Genomic DNA, 26,188 nt, shown 5'->3' with positions numbered 1-26,188 from the left:
CTCATAAGAACTGTGCTCCAGACCATTCACAGCTCCGCTACCCTTCTCTGGACACGATCCAGAGCCTCTTGTAGCAAGGAGCCCAGAACCAAATACAGCATTCAAGGTGCAGCCTCACCAGTATAGAGTACAGAGGGACAATCAGCTCCCTGCTCCTGCTGGCTGCACTGCTGCTGGTAGAAGCCAGGATGCTGCAGGCCATACAGCCAACCTCGGAAGTATCCCCTGCCCCAAACCTGCACAGCCAAAGGACAATTATGGATATTTATGATCATCAGACTGATTTATTATCTTCCTGTCAGTAGTCGTTCATCTCAGGTTTCAGCTCATCATTCCCCCATTCGTAAAAGTACATAAGAAGAACAATAGTTCAACAAGCACAAGTCACTCCAACTCACCCGTTTCCTTTCAATCTCTCCATAGTTCAGAGGAAGTGCACCGAAGTCCTTTGGTTAAGTGGCAGAACTCTTCAGACCATTCCTGAAACAAAACCCTGTCCACACAGACCACTTTCAAAGGATAACCAAAAGGAAACCATAAGTGACAAAACATACAAGTGTTTATAGCACTAGAGGGAAGGCCACAGGTGCCAAAGAGCTCATCCCAAGAAACAAAGTTTCCAGGCTATGTTTTAATCAAGAAAACACTCACACAAACGTCAACGTGTAACAAAACATTCCAAAATTTAGTAGCTTACATATTCCAAATCTAGTTTGCTAATATGCAACAGCATTTTTAATATTAACTTAGCCTATCCTCTACTGCCTCACAAAGGCAAAACTGATTTTGGAAGTGAAGAGCTTGCATGATATGCAGGACACATACTCTATACATTCCTTCCATTTACATACTGTTGAGCAAAGCTTTTTTCATGCCACGAAATTCCCCCAAATGAGTCGCCCATCAACATATTTTAGTACATGATATGACCCATTTCTCTCCTCAAGTTCTGTATTCATCCCTGTCCTCAGCTGTTCCTTTAAAAGAAAAGTTTTTAACCAGCAAGTGAAAAACGTCCGCAGGCATCTTACATTGCTTTATTAAAAATAAAAAGGAACAAAACCAAAAAGCTCCATCCAGACAGCTACTTCTTTTGGAGAACAGCTTTACATTCCTGAGAGTGAATATCTGTTGGAACAAGACTGCCTCTAAGTGTTCCAGGACTTGTCAGACATTGTAATCTGGGGACTTCCCCTGCGGTCGTCGCAGTCGAATTTGCAATGTTGAAAATGCTCCCACAGTCACATGAAAGAAGAGCTGCCACAGGTTGCGCAGTTCATACAGGTACATGTTACACAGGCAAATTAACCCAAAAGTCAGAAAGGATTTGGCATTCCTCCAGCCTGTGTAATATACGAACAGGTAACACTGTCAGGAGAAAAAAAATGGTATCACTGCACAGAAAATAGCTTCCAGTAAAGAAATGCCTCTGGTCGTTCAGGAATTACCAAAAAATACCCCATAAACAAGTCAAACTCAAAACATGTAACAACAGCGTTAACTTAGCCCGTGCTAAAGTGAAGTGGATGTTCCTGGCCATCTCCAGTCAAAAATACGCTCTTTGTTCGGCTTCAGAAGAACAAAGACCCAATGTCATGTCCTCTTCAGAGGAACGAGTGGGAAAGACATGGAAAATCTCTAAAAGGGCAGGACTGTCCCACACTCTCTTGTGAGTGTTATCTTCACTTCTGCTACTGCTCTACCTACTTCATTTCCACGAAAAGGAAAAAAAAAAGGAAAAGGAAAAAAAAAAAGGAAAAGGAAAAAAAAAAAGGAAAAGGAAAAAAAAAAGGAATAGGAAAAAAAAAAGGAATAGAAAAAAAAGGAATAGAAAAAAAAGGAATAGAAAAAAAAGGAATAGAAAAAAAAGGAATAGAAAAAAAAAGGAATAGAAAAAAAAAGGAATAGAAAAAAAAAGGAATAGAAAAAAAAAGGAAAAGAAAAAAAAAGGAAAAGAAAAAAAAAGGAAAAGAAAAAAAAAGGAAAAGAAAAAAAAAGGAAAAGAAAAAAAAAGGAAAAGAAAAAAAAAGGAAAAGAAAAAAAAAGGAAAAGAAAAAAAAAGGAAAAGAAAAAAAAGGAAAAGAAAAAAAAGGAAAAGAAAAAAAAGGAAAAGAAAAAAAAGGAAAAGAAAAAAAAAGGAAAAGAAAAAAAAAGGAATAGAAAAAAAAAGGAATAGAAAAAAAAAGGAATAGAAAAAAAAAGGAAAAGAAAAAAAAAGGAAAAGAAAAAAAAAGGAAAAGAAAAAAAAAGGAAAAGAAAAAAAAGGAAAAGAAAAAAAAGGAAAAGAAAAAAAAGGAAAAGAAAAAAAAGGAAAAGAAAAAAAAAGGAAAAGAAAAAAAAGGAAAAGAAAAAAAAGGAAAAGAAAAAAAAAGGAAAAGAAAAAAAAAGGAAAAGAAAAAAAAAGGAAAAGAAAAAGTTTCTCTCGTCTGCATTTGAGCTATTTCCATCCATCAAAGACAGTTCTTACTGGGCTGCAAGGAAAATACCATCATCACTTAGGTTTAATTTTTAATTGAAATTTCCCCTCGCAGAGCAAATAATTATTTCACACCGATATTAACCAAATTCATCATCAGATTATCTAAGTATGTTCTTCTCGGTTATTTATTTGCTGCGTTTTATCTATGCCAGAGAAATTCTACTTCATTCTTTTAATTATTTATGTTCCTCAAAAAATGCCGAAGCATTTTACACTTGCAGCCAAACAATGTAATTTACTGGGGTTACTTTATGGAAAACCTACAGACATGAAATCTAAGCACAAAATATCAGACAGGAAAACACAGTGGAAAGTGGCTGAAAGATTTCAAAAGGAAAGGGACGCATGAGAATGTATGAAGTGGGAGTAAATCTTGCGTGCAGTGCATATGTATTAATATACATACTCAAATCCTTCCAAAGAAAAGAAGTGTAAGACACACTCAGGCTAAGAAACTTGTACTTGAAGTAAACAATATAATCTCCATCACCTGAGACTTTAACAGATAAGCTACACCAGATCTTTTCATCAACTACCTGGAAAACCATGTCAGCAAACAGAAGATGTATGTATGAATCTACTGTGCAACAGTGTGATCAATGCATTAAAATACAGAAATTATTTTTCTAACGACTCTATCCAAGTAGCTGTGACATTTAGGAAAATATGTTTTCCTAAAATTCTATGACTCTGTGTTGACATTTATGCACTTCCGAGTGATGTGTCTCAACTTCAATGGATTAGGCAAGCACCAAAACATACCTGGTACAAACAGGCTGCTGTTCCAAGAAAAAACGCAATAACGTAGCTGAAATCTTCACCTTCATTCTGTGAAAATAAAGCAAAAAGCAATGTTTTCCAATGTTTCAATGAGATACCAGATCGCACCTACGGCAGTTCTTCAACGTTTGTTAAGATACAGACAGATCTCTTACACAGATTTATACGGATTCCTGTATAAGCTAAATCAAAGCTGGCACTGGACACTCTCCAGATGCCCTCTGAAAATTCAAGTCTAAACACTCTTAACAGCCGTTAGAATCAGCTTTGCACAACTCTACCCTCCTACAGCTTCAAAGAATGGGAAACAAGGTGAAAGAAAATGACACAAACTGGCCACTAGGGTGTGGTAAAATGCTACATAGAGAACAACGCAGGCTGCTCTGCATTAATGGCCACAAGAACAAACAAGACAAGTTTATCAGACAGATTACTACAAAATTTTGTTTTCCTGAACGAAAAGATGGGAAAAAAAATACCTGATATGTACCGATGTTTCCACTCTGTGTTTAAGAAACAAAAACAACAACAGAACAAACAACAAAAATGCGTATGTCTGTATATAAAGGTCAGGCTGGATGGGGCTGTGAGCAACCTGGTCCAGAGGGAAGCTGGAACTAGGTGATCTTAAAGGTCCCTTCCAACCCAAGCCATTCTATGATTCTATGATAAAACTGACCTACACACACAACGCAGTACACTCCTAAAGCATGGGCAAATCTTTGCCTCACAGCGTATTTGCTGAAGCACAGGTTGTAACAGAGTTTGGCTAATATCCAGATCAAACGCTGGGTCAGAAATCCCACCCAACTACCCAGAAGACCCCATAACATGGGCCACTTCCAGTCCTCTTGCTCAACTCTTTCTGAGGCTTCCAAGATTACTGTTTCATGAAGTCTTTACATATAACTATGTAAACAACTGGAATACAGGTTTGAACAGAGTTCACATAAGCAAATAAATGCGGGAGGGGTGTGAGGTACTTTTTTTTTGTACATTTTTGTTTGGAAACATGAAATCACTCGGCAGTTGCCCTTGCATCAATCCTTTCAGAACACCAAGAACAATAAGTAACCTAAGGTTGATGAAAAATAAACAGAAACACAGAAAGGTTTCTAAAAAAGGATTTTACAGAATGGCTTTCCAGATCTCTGCCTCACAGAACTTAAACCAAAAAAAAAAAAAAAAAGGCCAGATTTTCACAGCTGTCCATCATTTCCTCACAAGTGTTTTTAAATAGTATCTATTGAAGTGTTTCATATCCTGGTATAAATTTAGGAAAAAAAGAACACTGCGTTCACATATCCACTGCTACCAAAGTACCTACAGAGAGCGTTGGTCACTCACTTTCCATTACTTCTGCTACTCCCAACGTTAATGAACGATGCACCACTCTCAGCAAGGATACATAGCTTATAGACAGTACTAGTGCCATAAATAACTATGTGACCTCACAACCACTATTTGTGAAAATAAAACCAGCAAGACTTACTTCACATAGCAAGCATACTCTGAGATGACAGCGTGATTGCTACAATGCACAACTCTCACATTCATGAACGTGGTACAGTACCTGTAGAAGACTTTCTATGGCATGAAAGCCACGAATTAAATTCAAAGCTCCGCACAAGAGACTAAGTACAAATGAGACAATCCCAGGCAGAGTCACAGGTTCCAGACGTTGGTGAGGGGCTGCAAATCAAAGACAAAAAGAAAAGTTCCGTCCAAGTGGTACATTAAGAAATATAGTAAAATATTAATCTGATTTTTCAGTGTCTTTCAGTTGCAGGAGACTGCTGAAGCAAACCACAAAACGTAATTTTTTTTAAGAAGAGGAAACATTTTAAGGTTTGAAGGAAAGCATATTTTCCTTCCATTAATCTAAGACCAACTTGTCTCACTATATTTAGTCTTTAACTCAGTACATTCAATTCATTCAGTGAGGTCCTGAAAGCTGCTTAAACATGCCAGGAAATCAATGGCAAATGATGCACTTGCTAGTAAAATCTGTCCACAATTAGTAGCCAGGTAATAGGTCACACACTTAGGAGCTCCTCTCACAATCTTCGTTTTTCATTAACACTAATGTATTAGCAGAACTATCAAGACTTATTTAGCTGCTTGCTGAACTGGAACACTCTGAGGCAGAGCCTATTACCCTCCTCTACCTTAAAAAAAAAAAAAAGCAGCCAGGGAGTACTACCAAAGGCAGAAACAGAAGAGCTCTGAAACTACAACTCATTACCAACCTTAAAACCTCACACAGGCCTTCCGGACAGTGTTTAGAAGCACATGAAAATTAAAACACACTTTCCTTTGGGCTTATCTTAACATCACAAGCACATAACAGTTGTGTATGTTCGCATTGACTGTCCCTTTCCATAATTAATAACAGAAAGCAAATATGAAAAAGTGATGCAAAACTCTCAGCAACACAGGGAAAACAAAAGGACTGCTGAAGCAGGCTTAAACCACTCTGTTGGAACCACCCAAGTGTAAAGATGTGAAGAATGAGGCTAATGAGCCACAGCACTAATAGAGAGAGGGGTGTCAATCCTGGCTGTGCACTCTGAACACATCCAGTTTATGAAGTTACAGAAACTAAACAAAAAAATGACCAAAGCAACGTCACACTGATAAGCAGACAGGGCTGTCTGACTACCAGTCTGTGATAACTTATAGCACAAAACGAGTTCTGTTAGCTCACTTGTGCTGAATTCAGTATTTAATAATGAATTTAAGGGAACTAGAACTAGAAACCACTCCATTATGGTTACATACAGTACCTGCATACCAAACCGTTCTTTAACTGTGACTCATAACTTCTCTTTTCTAAAATGACAATCTCACCTGGAGTGCAGCAAAGAGCTAAGGGCTTATGTGACTGCTTTTGCTCCAAAGTCCCCGTGTTTCATTAACTAGTGAATAAAAGCAGCTCTCTGGTGAGTTCTGACAACCCACACACAGCTCTCCGCACTCCTGTAACCAGGTTACTGTAAAGCAGCATGTGTTAAAGTGTTTAAAATGCCTCTTTGGAACCATGTGGAGGAAAAGTAAACAGTGCTGTCAGTTAAACAAGAGAGTCTCTGAAGAAGCGTGAAATTATAATGTTTCCCTCTTATTAAAACAAACAAATAAACCTAAAAACTTTAAAGGGCACTGCACAGTGCTACTGATGTCCAGATGCTCTCCAGGGCTTAATAAATCTCAGTTTCACTATCAAAGGAAAAAAAGTCATTTAAGTACAGTAAAATAAGGGCAAAACCATAGGAATGAAGGAGTGTTGGATAAGACAGGGCAAAGGCTAGCTGTCCTCAAGTCAGTACATCTACAGGTCTTACAGGGATCATAACTGCTGTATCAAAAACTCTCTTGAGCGAGCCAAGGAACAAAGAAACCAGAAATTCTGAACTAAAACTTTGAAGTTTAGATAACAATTTAGGAAATTTGCATGACATAAGATACTGCATTACTTGTAAGAACATTTATTTTTAATAAGAATTTAAAAAACGGGTACACCATCAGGCAAGAAGGAATTTTGATCAGAGAACTGTTCCTCTGTTGGGGAAAAAAAAAGAAAAAGCTTAGAAAATAGTCCATCTATCCTAACCAAGTAAATACATAAAATTTCACATATCAGCACGTTGTCACCCAATTTCTAATTCCTGTCAACACCTACATATACATTTGGAACAAAATCCTACCCGTAATCTGCACTTCCTGCCTCCCCAATGAATAGCTAGCCCTATTACTCACTGCACACAACAACTTTCAGTACAGGAAAGGACTGCTTTGGTCAACTACTTAGCAGTAAGAGGCTGAAACACTACAGCTTGAATACATACCCAACTCCAGGTAGAAGAAAGTAACAGATGATGGTTTATCAGCGCAACCAAAACACATTAAATTCTACCATGCCATGCAACAACACTTGTGCCTAACTTCCTACCCAACTCATTTATTGTACTTAGTTCACTTATAGCGTGCCGTATATTTAACAGGACAGCATATGCAGAAGTTACACTATATAGAGTACATCTTCTTGGGAGATGCTGTTCTTAGAGCAAAAGGGAATTTCTGAAGTCCAGCGAACAGACTGCGTAGCAAACATCCAGAGAAGGTTCTTTTCAAGGAGGGAGAGAATTTGCAACAATTGTAAAGAATTATGAAGGTGTCGGCAGACGTGCTCAAAAGACAGTTACATTCAAGACACTATTATTCAATAGCATCTAAAATTGGAAGAGGTGAAGGAAGAGGAAAGCGCAAACCTTTCATAATGTACAGCCCTTTGATGGCAACTTTCTATAGCAATTCAAGGACGGAAATGGATAACAGAACAGAGAGATGCATGGAATTCAGAGGAAGAATGTTAAAAGTAACCAAAAGGGGGAAAAGAACAGAAACCAAGACAGAATAAAAGAGGACAACAGAACAGCTTCTGCACAGGGAAAAAAATATCAGATGACTATCTGCCACATCACAGACAGTTTAAATGCACAGCCAGCTTTGGTGCAGGCAGAATTCTCAATAATCTAATGCTTATTGTTTATAATCTTCCAGTTACAAACTGATTCAAAGCACTCAATGTCAGAAATTTTAGCAAAAGTTTTAGCCCAGTTGAAAACCACATCATGCCATATTTACTGCCTACATGAGGGCAACTGAAGTTTTAAAAAGACAAAATTAAAGACCACTTAAGTGAATACGACAAGTAATGCAAAATGGCTATCATTGACATCACACATAAAGCACTTATGTCAGATAGAACTCCCTTTAGCACAGCTCTTAGGAAGCATTTGTGATTGTGAAATTCCAAAGCATCTGCATCCCACTGGGCAGAAATAATCAAATTGTATTAAATTATAGAATGTGGAAAAAAAAACCCCAAACAATCATCTTGTTAAGTGCTCCTTCATTTGCTTATTTTCATGGAGATTTTTTTCCTTCAATAAGCTGTCCACTGAATAGGCCCATCTCTCTCTATGAATGCCTTGAAAAGACAAACACTTAGTGCTGAGAACAAAATAGGTATCTACACTAAAGCATAAAATTGTCATGATATAAGAAGTATTTTAAGAACACCGTAATGAAAAACCTTTTTTTTCCTGAAGAAAAGAACAAACATCAAAATAAAGACAACTCCGTATCTCTGTCATTTGAGAATGCAAATAGAGAACTTTAAAACTTACCTGCAGATATCTTACCGGTACCCTTATATTCTGCTGCAGATAAATGTGCAAACCCATTAGCTGAACCAAGTTCTGACAGGGAGATTTGATAAGGCGGCCTCAGTTTGATTTCTGTCTGCATGTCAGCAAGGTTCATCTTTGTTGATAAAGAACGCGTGTTGTTGTATCTCTGTTTGGTCCTCTGGATGAAATTATCTGTGTAAAATTTAAGAGTTATAGAAACAGAAGTCCATGAGGATAAGGTAATCCAAAACCACACAGTTTTATGCATTACATACTTCCCAAATTTAAATAGATGGTCTGAAATGCCTACATTTATCTTGGAACATTCCAATACTACTTCACTTTTGTGACTAATATACCATGTGCTATTTAATTCTGCAGGAAAAAAAATGAATCTCTAGAAAGCTAATTACTTCATAACTGTGAATAAACTCAAGACTTTTCACTGCATGATACTGAAAGAATTGCTAATACAATGGATTTACTGCACTTATTCCAGCTTTTCTGCTAGGTTGGTAAATATCCTTAGGAGAAAATTAACTCCTGAATTCAAGTATAAACTTGGGTATGAGATGTGCCTGCAAAACATTCAGGCAGAGAAAAACAATACCACATTATACCAATATAAAGACCGTAACAGACCTACATTCTAACTCAACAATTAGTAAAATGAAAGCATAAAACAATTTCAAGGAAATCTTTATAAACAAACATTATACAAACATTGTTACTAATGGACTGACTGAACTACAGAGCAATTAACTAAATGGAGTATTTCCTCAATATTAGTTAGATATTTATATATATTTTGTATGTATTATAACTTCCTCTAAAACTGCAGGTTTTTTTGCTCTGATGCATTTATAAGAATACTTAAAATAACACACAACTTATGGTATTAAAGCAACAGATATTAATAGAATCCATAAGAGCTGCAACCAGGTTTATAGGAGATTAGTTGTATCTGGAGCTTGCATGACAGAAGATTAAATGCCTATCATAAGACAAATAAAAATATCTCCTCTTCACGTACTGAATCAAAACTGCAGCATAGCTAAGAGCCAACAAGAAACTGCAATCTTTTGCTTGAGAAATTTATGAAGCTCCGTGCCTTTACAGGTTCGGAACGTTAACAGGTACAAAGTCATCAGCTCCATGTATGATTAACTAGGAGAAGCTGAACTCTGATTTGGTCAAACAAGGAATGAACCAAAATCTACCTGAATGAGTTTGCATAAAACTCTAGTAGCCCAATTTGAAGCCCAGAGTCATTTTCTTGATCCTAATGGGAGTTACATTAGATTCCAAATCCACCTGAAGCATAGCTACAAACTGCCTTGGATGTTTCTGCTTTGTGTATTGCACATCTATTTAAATAAGCCTTTGAGTCAGTGTGAAAATGAGCATGAAAAGAAATCAGAACCTTACCAAACTCTATAAAACAGTATGGTCTGACAGCAGTATTTGTCTTCATCATATTGTAGGTAGTGATGAACTCTTTCTGAAGCTCATCCAGGAAGCAGAAAGCCAAAACACTGGGATAGTTTTCAGTGCACAACATCATGTAACTTACTCCCAGAGAACTGATAAAGCTGTAATCGAGACAACAAAACCAGAATTTCAAATGTCCATCTGGGTAATAGGCAGCTTTGCTAGTTTGATCTCACATTCCACAATCAGAAAAGAAAAAACTGGGATAACAAAGGAATTAATGCTTAATGAAAAGTCAAACTCTATTCTAGAAGAAAATCAATTCAGTTTTAGTCAATGTTTTTACACACACACATTGTGTGTGTATGTATATATACGTGAGTACACATCCACTCATACAAGGATGAGATAATCAAGTTTTGGGATTACTGTGTAGTTTCTAAATCTGCTGGAGACTAAAAAGAGAAAACAAATAAGTAATAGTTGAACTGCAATGACAAAGGAGAAACGTGATTATTTTTATGTGAAAAGCAACTTGGAAATTAGCAAAAATGCTTCTAGTGAGTCAAAAACTCTGAAATTAGATGTTAGAAATTTTGAACTACAACTTCTACTGAAGTGTATCCAGGCTTCAAATCTTTCTACTACTTCTCAGTTTTTAACTTTTGATATACAAATACTGCCAAGTACTACTCTTACTAATGACATGACTAAGGGAATGGCCTCAAGTTGTACCAGAGAAGATGCAGGTTGGGTGTTAAGGAAAATTTCTTGACCAAACGAGTGGTCAGGTGCTGGAATGGGCTGCCCAGGGAGGTGGTGGAGTCACCATCCCTGGAGGTGTTCAAGAAACATTTGGATGTGGTACTGAGGGACATGGTTTAGTGGGAGAAAACTGGTGGTAGGTGGACAGTTGGACTGGATGAGTTGGGAGGTCTTTTCTAACCTTGGTGATTCTATGATTATTTTGAATAACCATTTCTAGTGTACAGGCGTTAACTTTATAGACAAAGGATGCAATGTGTAAAAAAAGATGTTACATACATAAAAGAGAAGCCTTACTTTATGTTGTACAGTCCAGTTTTCAGAGTACATCTATCAGGAAGCTGAGAAAGTTTCTTCGAGAGCATTTTGAAGTATTTTCTACATTCTTGCACTCCTGTGCTTTGATCATAATCGGTAGATGCAGACAGTGGGAGTCCATCCCTCACACGGACCACAGAGGCAGATAAAATCATAGACATTGCCAACAGAGTTAACGACAACCTAAAGTGAAACACAAAATGAACTTAGAAATATATGAGGAGATGAATGAGAATTAAGGTCCAGCTGAAAACAAAGGAGTTAACAGTGATTAATGAAACCGTCCAAACTTTGTGTTGGGCTCAAGCTTAAAACAGAATAGGAGGATAATTTGCAGCTACAACTCAGACTGAAGTTCTAAGTGAAGAGGACCTATCAGTCCATGTAAAACAAAAGAGCTACCTACGGAGGGTGATACACTCCTACTCAGCCTTAGCACTGCTGCAATTGCATTCCTCAAGCTGAGAATGTATTTATTTATTTATTTTAAAACAAGAGAAAAACGATAGCAAGGAAGGTAGTCCAGCTCTCCCAGATCACAGCAGAATTTCACAGCAGAATTTCAGAATAAACATAATGCATCTTCCTTCTTATCTGGGTTCCTGTTTTTACATCTGTGAAACATGCCTGTCAGTAACACGGAAACACTGCGCAGGCTGAGAAGGTGCTTGCAAAGTCTGTGTGCTTTTCCAGCACTGAATTTACAAAGTGTAACAATTAGAGCTTTGTGGAACCCAGCCACTTAAAAGAACAAAAAAGTTGGGTATTTAAACATTTCCCACACAAAAGGAGTAAAATTCTAGAAGGCAATTAATGCTATCAACTGTATAAACACGCATCCTGCAGACAGTCTTTCAAGAGAGATGACAAGTTTAAAACTTTCAAGCTCTTCAAACCTCACGTTAAATCAAAACACCCAGAAGTTTACAAGACAAGCTTTATGCAGATTTCTTTAAAAGAAAGATTACTCTGACAAGTGGGCGAACTGCTAGAATCAATCTGAAGCCAAAAGCAAACACTTCCTCATCAACTCCTAACACTGCTCTGCTGACTCCTACCATTTGCTACACCTATCACTTCAGAAATGATGAAAGAAGTGGTTTTTGCCTCCCTCAGATGATGCTACTCAAGTTTCATATAGTCATAAACTGAAACAGAAAACAGATTTCTGAATACAACTGAAATATGCTTTAGTGTGCAATATTGATGTGTTTACAGCACCTTTCAAACCATGACATTAACAGTGCTTTATGAGCCTTAGCAACTCAAGGACTGGATTGTGAAAATCTAGGAATCCATATTTTCCCCAATTAGTACTACCTCTTCATAAAAGAAAATAAATGAAACAGCTGGTTTTCCCCTGAACTCTAATATCTCCAGTTTCCCACTCCACAAAGTGGGATAAATAAGGATACTAACTGAGTACTAATCAATACTGAAGTTGTTTGTGTATGTTTACCGCTGTGAAAGACACAGCTACTAATAACAACACTGAAGATTTATTCTAATTTCCAACTTAAGAAGCTCAGCCTCATCAGCAAACATCAGCCTGTTTTGAGATGCTGCAAGTTAGCTACGCACTGAACTTAGAATAGCAGCAGAAGCTACCATTGTCTGTAGTCTACTGAGAGCCTATGAGCTCTATAAGGTATGCTTGTCATTTCACCATTCCATGACAGAATTCTTCATTGTACAAAGTGCTTTGATCAGCAGGATGTGCAAACAAAAAAATTAAAGCAACCAGAAAACAACTTCAGGACTTCCCAGAGTTAATTTAACCTGCAGTTCTAGAAACTCTTCTCTATGTGTGTTTAAATTAACGTATATGCTCCCAGCAGGACAATTCATATGGGAAACACACAGCACTTGTATTCTTAACTCTACTGCTAGCCACGTGCCCATGGCAGCAGCTCCACAGCATGACAAAACTGCAGAGGAGCTTTAAATGTCAATGGTTCTCACATAATTATCACTTCTATCACTTGGGACCTAATTCTGAAAGGGACTTCTGCAAGCTGTATCGATACGAACGTAAGAACAATAATGGGATAGCAAAGTTTAAAATTCCCCTTATTAACTTACTTGCACAGAATGTAATTTCATGGATCTGCATTTCCTCTGATGAAGCGAATAACTTCATTAGCAGCTAAAGTGAAAACAGGAACGTAACTCCATGTCCCATCCTAGGAAAAGGCAGGGAGCACGACGGCACTGCAGGAGGAGCTCAGAATCCTGTTGCCAGCTCTCGGAAGGAAAAATATTCTGCTCACTGAAATGATCTTGACGGTTACAGCTCATCTTGTGCCATCTGATGAGAACAAACAGAAAAAAAATAATCAGTGTATTTAGTGGCTAACAACGTTCTTAAGCTCTTTCTGGGAGGGCACGCTGGTTGGAAAGGCCTGAACACACCCCTACGAGATCACACGGGTACTCAACTAACAGGACTATTAAAACGTTTCAGTGTTCCTTACTGGAAACTGAAGGACTCCATTACTTCAGCCGTTTGGGAACAAATACGCTGCCAGCCGCACAGTACATTACTAATGCAGAATAACATTGCCTTGTGTCTGAATCCTACCATACAATTCACATATTAAATTCAATTAATTTATTATTTCCTCTGATTGGAAAATTTAGGAATGTAGCAGAAGACGACCACAGCTGTATTTCCAGAGCATTCAGGCTCTCAGTGTTCAGTCTAACTATAGCTGTTCTACAGTTAAGGATAAAGAAAGTACCACTAACAACAGAACGTATGCGTGGGCACGATAATGAACCCATTAGAGGCATTCTTTCTGTTTAGATGCCTATCTTAAATAAATATTTGCATAAATCTAGAATGAAAACAGTTACATTCCTCAGGACTCCTACTTAGAGAAATTAGTCTGCTACAGAAGATAAGCCAACGCTGGAACCTGCCAGTTCTCTCCATGTGCTATAAAATAACACAGGGGAAAAAAAAAACCTGTGTTTGTCTTAATATCAACAGTTCATCAGCTTCCATTATCATCATTTTGAAAACCAACCCAATGAAAAGATACTTTTTTTTTTCTCAGCTTCTTTAAAGCACAACCAGAAAACTACCTAAAAATGAAGTCAATCAGGCTCACAGAAGGCATCAGGCAGTAATGTGACATACAGAGGAGGAGACCGAGAAAAGAGCATTAGCGATACGGGACCGGCTTCAGAACTAAGTTTAAGAGTCTTTTTTAAGCCCATCTTCAAAAGTGCCAATATTGCTTCACCACGCCATTTCAAATTCCATAGGCTTTCCTCCCCCCAAAATAAGATCACAGAATCATACAATGGCTTGGGAGGGACCTCAAGGACCATCAAGCTCCAACCCCCTCGCTGCAGGCAGGGCTGCCAACCTCCACTTTTAATATTAGATAATAATAACCGATGTCCCTCGAACATCAGAACATGACAGCAGACCGCACTCACACCACAAATGGCCCATAAACCCATCACAGGCATGGAGAAACGAGAGGGATGGGGTTTGCTGTTTTGTTCTATGTGAGCCCTGAAGGCACTGCCAGGTGTTGGGCTCGGGGTAACACAGATGGTTCTTCATGGGACATGCAATTCGCTCATGGGATTGCTTGTCACAGGATGCTGTCAATGCCGAGATGTCAAGCAAATTCAAGAAGCAACTTGAAAAAGCTCACAAAGAAACTACGTGGCTTCCACAGGCTAAACCACCGCACAGCTCACAGAGATTCTGAACCCCGGGGACCAGCAGGGAGAACTCGCTACGTTATCATCCCACTGTGCTACGCACCTGCTGGCATGTCTTCACTGACCTCCCTCACTCCGACACCGCAAACAAGGCCTGTGCGGGCTCAGGGAAGAGCAAAGCCCGGCGCTATGCAGGGAGCGCGGCGCAGCCCGCCCGTTCCGGCGCTGTCCCACCCGCACCGTTCGGCACCCGTCGGCCTCCGCCGCTATGACACGCGGCCCCAGGCCCGTCCCTTCCCAACAGCTGGATGATGGAAAACACAGCCTGCCTTACTTTTATGCCACATTCAACCACCATCCCGTCCACTTCCGTTACGCCGGCACTCAGCCCTAAGCGCCTAGAAGCCCTAGAAAGCAGCGCATGTCCCAGTGCTTCTAACCACCCCGGTAGAACCGTCCCCAGCACACACCGGACAGCAAGGCCTCGGCCCAACCGGACACCCCGCGCACAGGCCCAGAGCCCACCGGGGCGGCAGACCGCCCCGCCCCCCCGCCCCTTTCCCTCCCTCAGGCCCGCAGGAGGCGGGAGGGCCGCGTCGCCACAGCAACGGCCGCGGGGAGCCTCACCGGAGCGGAGCGCGGCGCGCCGGCACCCCAACACCGCCACGGCGGCCGCGGAGCACTGTGGGGATCGGCCACGTCCGCCGGCGCACGAGCGCCCTCACGTGACGCGGACGCGGCCTCGCCATTGCTCGGCGGGTGGTGCCGGGGGCGGGGCCGGGGTTGTCGCCATGGCGACGCGCCGGGGTTGGGCCGGGCCTACCGCTATGGCGGGCAAACGGGGCGGGGCTGCCTGCCTATTCCTTTCGCTTGGGTTCCTTTCAAAATAAATGAGGCTTTGTAACCGCGCTCTTCGCGTTTCGCTGTGTGATAACTTAGTAATTATTCGGCCAGTTTCCACTGAGTTCAGTAGAAATGCGAAGTTGTTGGCGTGTGCTTAACCTTCACATGGAGAAGTGTTCTCCTGTTAGGCACCAGCTGCCAGACCATAATTTCTCCCATTCCCAGAGCAATCAACACTGTGTGCTCTGAATGACAGTACAGAGGTGAAACTTGGTGAATCTTGTTACTAACACCAAATGGAGACATGTATATTAAAGCTCTCTTCACCAATAGTAGGATAAGAACGAAGGGGACAGACTCCAGCAGGGTCTGTTGTGATGGGACACGGGGAAACGGTTTCACCCTCAAGGAAAGCAGGTTTAGGTTGGATATCAGGCAGTTTTTCACGATAAGGGTGGTGAGGCACTGGCAAAGGTTGCCCCAGAGGTGGTGGATGCCCTCCCTGTTCCTGGGGATGTCCAAGGTCAGGCTGCACAGGGCTCTGAGCACCTGATGGAGCTGTAGGTGTCTCTGTTCACTGCAAGGGGGTTGGACCAGATGGCCTTTAAAGGCCCGTTCCAACTCAATTCTATGGTTCTGTGATTCTGTGTATAATTTTCTCCGTTTCTCCTCGTTACCATTTCCCTGTCATATCATGCAGTTTTATCCTGTCAGATCAACTCTCAAAGGCAAACAGTCCATTTCTTTGCTAACACCTTCAATTTCTTTGGTTTTTACTCATTCTGTACAAGTGCTTGCTGCACCGTGGAGTGCTGGCTGCGTGCCTCATGCTCTGGTCACACTCAGCGTCTCTCAGCAGCAAGGTGACCAGGAAAACAGCACCAAAATGCCTCAGCACTTTCCAAATCCAAGTCTGCCTTCTCTAAGCACCACCTACTGCTATAATCAGGCACCCTGGGGACCCCAAGTGCCGGCATGCTGGTGGCACAGCCTTGAGACAGTGCCTGGTGGTGGTAAGATGGCTCCTGAGCAGCCCCCTGAGCTAATGAGTATCGTGGCCCGGCAGGAAGAAATGCTGTCCCTGCTGCCTTTTGTAGAGCTGAGCGTGGAACATCTCAATCCTGACTTGACAACAGTGTACGTTAGAAAGATAATGCACTAATCTCAATAATTTCCAGAGCGCCCTTATCCTGTACAAACAGAGTGCACAGCATTACAGGCTGCTACACAATTTAACAGCGTGCGATAGCATCTATATAACGCTGAGAAGCAGTGATTACTTAATTAGAGGCTGCCTAAAGGTCTGTGATAAGTGCACACGTGTGTCATTTTAATTTTTCTCGTTCTTGTGAACTGTTTATCTTTCAGCCCTAAAATTCTCCTGACCATTTGTAAATGTTTTGAAGGCAAAAAGATAAGCGTTTCGCATTTATATAAGCAGAACTTCAAAAATTATATACGGGTCTATTAGTTGAGACTCACACATTCCTAGGGGAAAAAGAAAAAGAAAAGAAAAAGAAAAGGTAATATTCTTTATTTTTAGGTGAGCCTGGCCCTGGGAGCTCAACAAACTGCACAAGGTCACTGAGGGAGGCAGAAGTAAAGTTACAGCTCCAGCACTCCCAGCTCTCATGGTGAACTTAAATCACACCCGTTATTCAAGAATGTGCATGGCTAATGAGCCAGATACATTTAAAATATCTTTTTTTCTCGTCCCATTGGTTCCCCTAAGACAATGAAGCAGTAAAACATTGGTAGAGGGGCACCACACAGGGAATAAATTAGGGAAAGCTGCAGCGACAGATAAAAGTGAGATTTGTAGAAGTAAATCCCATCAGTGCAAAGGCAAATCAAGGGAAGGAATGTAGATGTTTGGAAAGGAGGAGAGAGAAAGAGACCAGGAGGAGTGCACGGGTGGGTACGGACAGCACCAGAAGTTGAAGAGGAATGGTGCCAGGTATGTGCCTGTGGTGCCTCCTCAGAGATGGCAGCGAAGTGTGTATTCATGGGTACAGCAAAATAATGAAGCTGTTCAACTGCTGAATGTGTCATCAGCTAGCAGGAGAAAACACAACACCAGAGATGAGTTCGGATGGTTTTTAGCTCAAAGAAGTTGCTCACTGGAGAAGTTGGCTATTGCTTTTGCTGGTGTGGAATAAACCAGACCTCTAATCCACTTTGTAACCCATTTTTATGGGCTAAAGTGCTACCATCTTCCTTAGGTTTCCCTGACTTAGACTCATCAAACCTTTCATTGTTTTCTAGAACTTCTGTTTACCAAACAGCTCTACAATTCTGTTGCTCCTTCCTCTGGACTTTGTCAGCTTCTTCTATATTCTGAACATTTGGTGCTTGTGGCTGGAGGCACTCAGGCTGGGGATTTAGCTGGAAACCAGACTAATAATCCAACTCTGTGCTTCCCATTTCTTTTACAATAATGCCAGTTCCCATGAAAATACACATATATTGAATCAGTGTCTGTCAGTTTGTGTTCAGTGCAGCCCAACCTCATCAGCGGTGCTTAAAAATATGAATCAGACCCCTGACACCATAGCGCAGGCTAGGAGCTCATGATATTCTAACAGCTCTGTGCTCTAGGAAAGATTTGCATCTGATTTGAAAGGTTTTGGACAACATGGTCACAAGAGCTAAGGTGATCTTAGTTTGAATGACTAATAGGAAGTTAGGAAAATTAACACTAGAGACGTTGCTTTCCTTGCTGATGAACTCTTCTCACTAACAGAAGTGTGAGCAAGGTCATAAAAACCATCAGTAGAATATCCTTTTTATTTTTCTTTTGTTTTAAACACTCCTTTGCTGATTCAAACCTAAGGGCCTGTGCTGGCCAAAGAGTTTCTCTCATGCAATGATAGCATTCAATTCTTGAGGGCTTTACACCTCATAATGTCACAATGAAGTATCTCAAAGCTAATAAATGCAGATGTTAGAACAAAACAGCATTATCCCAATGGCTCTTGTTGCAGTAGGCCCCAGCATGATCTCCCGCATAAAGAACATTGTATTGCTGAAAAGCAATCTTCGTGCTGCATCTCAATTAGTTTGACAAGCGGCATGTTGTTAATGCATTTTTATTTACAGCATTTATTTTATCAGCGTTTGGGGCTTATGGAAATAACACGACTGCGCTTTTCTGATGCTCGTGTCCCAAACCATCCCTACAGCAGCAGCCTCTCCTTGGAGCTTTTCTTCTTACTTTATTCCCAGGAGAAGAAGCTGTTCTGGAAAGCTGCAGGAATATACTCCTAGTACACATAATCCCTTTAGTTCCCTGCATGACTGTAACTGAACACATTAGCAGGCTTTGTTTGTATTTAAATATTTTCATATGAGGGAAAGTCATTCCAAGCTGATCACTTCATGAGGCCAAAAATTTCATTAAGCACCATTTAAAGAATTACAATAAATAAGAAAATTATTATTTGCTAGTAAAGTTTTGCCATAAACACTCCAGTGCATATTCAAGGAGCCCCTGGTCCCTAAATAAATTAGTCTTTATGATAATAGCCACAGCAAACTTACTTGAGCAGGAAACAAACGCATGGCTTTGCAATCCACAGTTAGGATGTTCTATTTGAAATTTAATTCAGAAGGACACAAAGGTTTCTTAGGACTGAAGGGATTAGTAAGTACTGCAATTTCTGATATAAGATAGAGGCGATAGCTCACAGTATTAGAAACTCACTAAGACACAGGAACACACTAAGGCATTGGCCCAGCAGGAACTTCTAGGTCGTCAAATCCAGTCCCCAGTTACTGCAGGCAGCTGTATCAAATAATCCATTGAATACATTTTCTGAGCTAAAACCAGGTATGTTTTTGTCCTTATAATTTGTACACCCTCACTAGGTAGGCAAATGAAGAACGCCAAATCGTTAGCCCAAGTTGTTCATGGCAATTGATTCTCACTTGTTCTCATGCCCCCTTGTTTTAGTATTTCCCCTAGCAGTGTATTACTAAAGAGCAATCAGCTCTCACCTCAGCCTTCTGCTGCTGAATTAGTAGTCACTTTCATGCCCTAAGAGGTCCTTCAGTCTCCTGTCATCTCATCTTTTCTGCAGTGGTTTCAGTAAGAATGCAACTTGAACACGACTGATCAGGACCACAACGTTTTGTTGGGGTTCTATGCAGGGCCGTTCATACTCCCTTTCTTTGCTGCCAGCGTTTCTCCTACAGCCCTGTGGGGTTTCAGTAGCCTTTTTGGTCCCACACCATACGAGGACAAGGACAAATCCTTCTGTGCCATTGCTGTTTCCTGCTGGAGTTGTTCTGCTGTTCTCCCAAGGACACTGGGTTCTTGCTGTGTGGCATTCTGAACCTTCCCTGCACCAGTGATGCCTCTTAGCTACGTGACTTCAAGACATTTTAATTATCAGGCGCCTCTGTTTTCCACCTAGGTCATTAAGGAAATATTAAATAATAATCAATCCTAAGACTGACTTGTTAGGAACTCCAGATGATTCCCTTCCAATGTGCCTCAGCTTCTCCTAGCACGCTGACTGCCTTTCAGCTTCTCTATAAATCTCAGACCTCCCCAGGTAGGAGATATAATTTTACGCATGGCTCCTAATCAGCTGCTTTATTGAAGTCCAGACACAGATTTTCCTTCCTTGTCTAGCTAAATAATTACTGTATCAGAGAAAGCTATTGAGTTAGTCTGGCATTATCTAGCCTTAGTAAATACCAATTCCGTTTTATTGTTTTCCATTGACTGTCGTGACTTCTACATTTCTCTCCTTCCACATTATTTCCTAAAGCCTGGCATAAAACCTTGATATACACGAAGCAAATGCATTGTGCCTTCTGAATGAAATCCGTGTTTTATCCGTCTTCGGTATAGATTATTTATTTACATCAATAATGCAGTTTTGAGTTTGCAGGTAGAGCTGAGCAGTGATGGTAAGCACACTGGATGCCTTGCTGTATTCACTGGCAGAAGCAAACATGCATCCTTTCTACTTTATTCCTCTAAATATTTAGAACTGTTACTTCCAGTAACACTCCTAAAAAGGATCAGAATATAAATGGAGTGGGCTGTGCCAATGGGACATGGCCCCATATGGAACAGAGCCTTTCCCCTAGCGGGTTTGTTGTGAAACATGATGTATGTCGCAGAATATCAGAGAACAAAGCGTGCAGCAACGTGACTTGTAAGGTGATGACAGGTATAAGGCGTGAAAGAAATACAGGTTTTGGAGAACAGAGAAGAGTGGGGGAGGATTTGGCCCAGAGGTATACTGGATGATTGTTCCAGATTGAGATAAATTACACATGGTATTGTTGTCTTTGTGCTTCATTTTTATTTTTAATTATGTTGTGTGCTGTACCCAAATTGAAAGAAGAGCTGGTAAGGAACTCAATCGAGACTTGAATTTCAAGTCCAGCACTGACCCACAGACTGTATGTCCTTGGGCAAAATGCTTTTTCCTTTTTTCTCCTCTCACTGCCTCATCTGTAAAACACAGATAACACCACTTCTTTTTTTCCCAACCTGACTATTTACATAATAAAAACCTTCCCATGCATGACAGTCTGTTATATATTTGTACAGCATCTAGCATAACGAGGACCTAGATCTTGAGACTACAATGCAAACAATGCACAACAATTAAGATTATACATCTCTCCAAAATAAACCTAATGCACCTAATACTGCGGTACCTCACTGTAGAGAGATGACTTCCTTACACGGTGAACTCTACCTCTGCTGCTTCTGTAGTCCCTCTTCTTGTTCTGCCCTCTCAGCTAAGGGAGGCTGTGGCAGCGAGGTGGATTCTAGGAAAGAAAGGAGTTGTGCCATTATCCTCGTGCTATCTCCTGCAGGTGGAAGGGGTGACGGGCTCCTAAGTCCTATGGGATCAGCCAGAAGTGAGCAGCACCATGTAAATTAGAGGCTCTGTGTTTCTGCAGCAGCTCTCCAATGAACCAGTCCCTCCTTCCCTTGTGCCAGGGAATATCAACCTTCAAGGCAGCTCCTTCCACTGTGCAAAGGAAAAATTGTCCTCAGCCCACATTGTCTTCTCCATATTGTCCCCAAGGTCACATCCCCTCTGCAGGCCAGCCCAAGCACAGCTGCCCCCGCTCTCACTACGGAAAGCAGATCCTAGGCTGGTTAAGAGGTCTTGCTACATTCTGGAGATGCAATAGGCAACGCTGGACCTGATTGCCCTGTTTCATGCTCAGAGAGCAGGGAACATAAGCAAACTCCTCCTCAACAGCGACCTGGAGATTATAGGATGATGTAGGTCATTGCAACAATCCATATTTTCCTAGGAAATGTTATCCTGTGTGAAGCAGTTTATGCACAGCTTGGAGAAAGCTGGCTTCCAGCAGTAGAGCTGCTGGAAAGAGAGAAGAAAGCTGGCAGTCGTGAAGTCTGATGGAACAGAAATGCAGTGTGAGGAGAAGAAGCACTCAGCCTCACACAGCTGTGAGGGAGGGCTGTTGCTAGCCAGCCACTCAACACTTCACCAAAAAGATGTTCTGAGATTTTGCCTTATTTCACTCCTGCCCCAACTTGTCCCAGACCAGCTCACAGCTCTCACAGCCACCTGCACAGCCTGCAGAACCCCTGCCTTCAAGACATGGAAAGTTCTGTCCCCACAGCCTGTGCTGGATGGGGCCTTGGGCAGCCTGATCTAGTGGTTGGCAACCCTGCCCACAGCAGGGGAGTTGGAACGAGATGATCTTTAAGGTACCATCCAACCAAAGCCATTCTATATGATTCTATATACACATATGACTCATATGGCAGAAGATGGAGCCCAAATCTTGCTCTGGTCAGAGATCCAGCTGGGTCCATGCCACAGTTTTCCCCATACTAATAGAGGAACGTGAGTGGGGTGTGCCTGGCTGCCCCATGCCAGCAGGTCCAGGCCTCCCAGCTGGGTTAGCTCTGCAGGTTCTCAGCAAGAAGAGAAATAAAAACATGCATAAATGAGCTTTTCAGGCCAATTTTCTTGTTTTGTTCTGGATTAACTCACTGAGAGCACTTATGTCTGCAGCAGTAAGCCAGCTTCTCCCTGTGCAGGTACTATGTTTCTAAACTGCCTTTCCTGTATCAGTAGGAACACTACAGCACCAGTTGTGTAACTGGCTGCTCAGTCTTCTTTCCCCTTTCTGTTCCCAAGTTTGTCACCAACAAAAAAGGACGAGGAAAGTGATGGTGACTGCGTCATTAATAATGCAGCGTTAGCAACTGATTAATTTGGTTTCATGGGCTGTGCAAGGAAGGCTGCGTTGACTCAGCTGTTGTTTGATGGGAATTGAGACCAGCTATGAGGTGTCTGTTACAAGCGTTGGGCACAAAATTAAACACCCACACACGCTGAAGGACCATCACAGCAGCAGGAAGAATTATTAATATTGCAAGGAAAAAAAATGACACGGCAGAGGAATGACAAATGCTCCAGACAGATCCAGAGCTCCAATCTAATGCACGGGGTGAGGTCCTCTTTTTGCAAGTAAAGCCTCCAACTGTTGCACGTTTCCTCCTTCTCCATCATTGAACTCTGCACATATTTGGCATTTAGAGTGTGACGGATTTACACATTTGCTACCAAATGAGCTGCAAGAGCTAATCAGCTCACGCAGAATTGCTCAGATTAATGAAGAAGGCTCTTCTGCATGCCTGCAATGTAGACACCCACTTAACTGGGGCATCAGAGACTCATTTGAAAAGATTTTGTTCGTGTAGGAGCTTTTTTCCTGTGATGAATGCTTGAAGGGAATCGTGTTGTAGAGAGGGAGGGAGCAGTATCTGCCACATGTGACTAACTGGTGCTCATTACTGAGTGATTCAAGAGCGGTAGGAAGGATAAATTATCAGTGTCCGAAAGCTAATGAGAATAATTAGCACTGTGATGCTTTCTGAGCCAGGGCACGGGGTGCAGTGCAGTGCCAGCTCAAGTTATGGCGAGTAAGTTTACGCATTTTAATACATTGGCTAAACATGGCCCTGTGAAAAAAAATATGCGGCCGTGCTTTCCCTTTTGATAAAGGGATCTGAGAATAGGTTTCAGGATTGCTGAAAAAATCATCAATTTTTTGGTTTATTTGCCACTCTGATTTCATAAGCACATCGCTTGTGAACTTTCAGATGGAACGTCTAGAGTTGCAATCAAAAATTTGATCCCATCTTTTTACTATCCTTCTATAAGTCCTCTCTAACTGGAGAGAAATATCCCTCGCTTCACGGTCACACCTCATTCATGCCATCACTTCTCGGCAGCGCATACATTTGTGAACAACTGCTTTCGAGGATGAAGCACAGGAAGAGTAAAATTTCATCAGAAATCTCTGATGAACACCTGAGAGCTCATTGAGAACTGCAACCACTGCCCCTGAGCAAGCCTGACGCGATAGTTACACAAAAACCAGTTCACAAATAGCACTAATTTTATGTTTTCTGCGTAAAAAATGGCACCCACTGACATCCATCAATGCTCGCTGAACGTTTTTGGAGACCGAACAGTGGATGTGAGCACATGGAGGTGGTGGGTGATGTGTTTCAGCAGTGGTGAGAGCAGCAGTGGGTCACCTCCGCCGGTGCAGATTGTTATGAGTATGGCATGCAGGCTCTTGTTCATCACTGGTGAAAATGCAGAGCTGGTGGTGGTCACTACATGGAAAAAATAGAGTTTTGTAGCTGAGAATTTGCTCTATTAGATAATGGTACTGTGCTCTTTGTATCAGTTGTAGTTTCCATGGAAATAATTAAGAGGCACTTTTTGGAGCAACCTTTGCAGATGCGGCTGTAGACACCCAATGCGGTCCAGGCAAACCAGAAGATTGGACACCCATGGGCCAGCATTAGGGCAATGACTCCCTTTGTAGAAACACCCAAGTACTCTTTCCTCAACCAGTAAATAAAAGCAGGGTGCACAGAAAAAACACAGCATCTTCTCATCAAGGGCAAAAATAAATAGATAGATATCAGGGGATTTAATTTCCAATCAGTTCTGTACACAACTGCCTCAGCCAAAGGGCTGCACCCCCGGGGCTCAGCTCTGCCACTTCCAGCAGAGCACCAAGCACTCACTGACACTGGGCTGCCAAAGGCAAAGGAATGCCAGCGTTTGGCCCCAGTGCTCTGCACCTGCTGATAAAAGCTCGTTTTTCCCATTTCCAGAATGCACTCTTGCAGATCCCAGTGTAACATTACAGACCCAATCACACTGAAGTAAGCCTATTAAATTAAAATGAGGTGCACGTGGACAACAGTCCCTGCTCCGCTGAGCATCGTTCTGAGCAAACGGCTTGCTTCACAGTTTGTAAAATGCAGTTGGCAGGGGCTGAGTATTATTCTAGGAAATCCATAAAAGCAACATTTCTTTCTCTTAACATAACAGTATCAAGAATACGGAGAGCAATTTTGCTTTTTATTTTTAAAAGGAAAATAGACTTGTAGACTGAGTCAGTCTTGACACTTACTCTGAAAAGCAGTGAACCTTTAGAAAGTAAAACCATCCAGGAAGCAATCCCATCTGAAAGGAGGCTCCCTCTGAAGCACTCACTTAGAGCTTACTCATACGGGAGATGCATCTCCTTTTTTACTCCCAAATTAAATACTGGAAGAACATACACTGTTTAATCTCCTTTCTTCTTTTTTTTTAACCATTATTATCAATCCATCTTACTGAATGGCTGCTAAGAGACATTCAAGCCAGCAAAATGTGGGGGTCTAACTTGGGCTGAGTGGGAGTTTAGGAAATCCCCACGGCTGTTTTACACAACTGCATCTGGTTATGAGGGCCCTAGGGGTCAACGGGGCTATCAGATCCAGAACGCAGTTCTACAGGAGGGAGAAAGAGGAAATGAAGATTTGCTAAGTTGCTTTTCTTTGAATCACAGAATCATTAAAGTTGGAAAAGACCACTAAATCATTCAGTCCAACCACCAACCCATCCTCACTGTGCCCTCTATGTTCCTCAGTGCCACATTCTCCACGGTTCTTGAAAACCTCCACCACTTCCCTGGGCAGTCCGTTCTTGATTCCAATCAGAAAGCAAGTCTGTTCTAGTCTCATCTGGAGGAGTTGCTCTAGTTTAAACAAATAAGGATATTTATTGGGTCAGAGATGGATGGACAACCCCTTAGAAGAAGAGACCAAAGCATTACCGGTGTAGCAGTGGGCAACAATACAACCATGTGCCCAGACTTGGGACTCCAACCTGAGTTGCACATGTCTATGTATTCATACATTTTAGACTTGTCTGACTCCCTTTCCCCTCCCTTGGGGGATGAAAACATCTCAAGCTCTGTCATTAGATAGGAAAACCACTTCCTATGCAGCTGCTACCAGTCTACACAAATATCTGCTCCTGCTGCCCATGATTTCTTGGTCTAACAACAGGTCTAGCACAGACCCGTGGGTTATCATATCATGTTCAAACCAGTGCTAAGGAATGAAGCCATGCACACCCCTTGCTCAACACCTCTGCTCAACACTCTTCCTCAACAAGATTCAATCTATTTAGGATTAACTGTGTAGCAGATGCCAAGCATCTTAAAAGGGCTGAAAGACCAAACTCACCCAGAGCAGAACACTCTGATTCATTTCAAACCATTTGTTATCAGCAAGTTTCTTGCTGATAAATGATTCATGATTTGAAACATCACATTACCCATTTTGAACCATGGCAGAAATGCCCATGTGATTACAAATGCTGAGGTCATGCAT

General features: G+C 41.4%; 1 protein-coding gene across 4 annotated transcripts; it reads right to left on the bottom strand.

Annotated features, from left to right (window-relative positions):
* Positions 1–1,021: 1,021 nt before the first annotated feature.
* Positions 1,022–15,332, bottom strand: SEC22A (SEC22 homolog A, vesicle trafficking protein). Of its 4 annotated transcripts, none has more exons than XM_040703488.2 (8): positions 14,981–15,332; positions 13,048–13,273; positions 10,945–11,148; positions 9,880–10,043; positions 8,449–8,643; positions 4,833–4,951; positions 3,242–3,307; positions 1,022–1,368 (listed from the first exon to the last, which is right to left on the bottom strand). In XM_040703488.2, exons 3-8 carry the CDS (start codon positions 11,124–11,126, stop codon positions 1,168–1,170), a joined length of 927 nt encoding a protein of 308 aa, XP_040559422.1. In that variant the 5' UTR covers positions 11,127–11,148; positions 13,048–13,273; positions 14,981–15,332; the 3' UTR covers positions 1,022–1,167. The 4 variants fall into 4 exon arrangements, with proteins under 4 accessions (XP_040559422.1, XP_040559421.1, NP_001006526.1 ...); XM_040703487.2 differs by having other exon boundaries at positions 15,117–15,332; NM_001006526.2 differs by having other exon boundaries at positions 15,274–15,332.
* Between the last annotated feature and the right edge of the window lie 10,856 nt (positions 15,333–26,188).

This window comes from Gallus gallus, chromosome 7 (genome assembly GCF_016699485.2).
Source record: "Gallus gallus isolate bGalGal1 chromosome 7, bGalGal1.mat.broiler.GRCg7b, whole genome shotgun sequence".
Taxonomy (NCBI): Eukaryota; Metazoa; Chordata; class Aves; order Galliformes; family Phasianidae; genus Gallus; species Gallus gallus.
The sequence above is the reverse complement of the archived record's forward strand: the minus strand, read 5'-3'. Positions and strand labels throughout refer to the sequence as shown.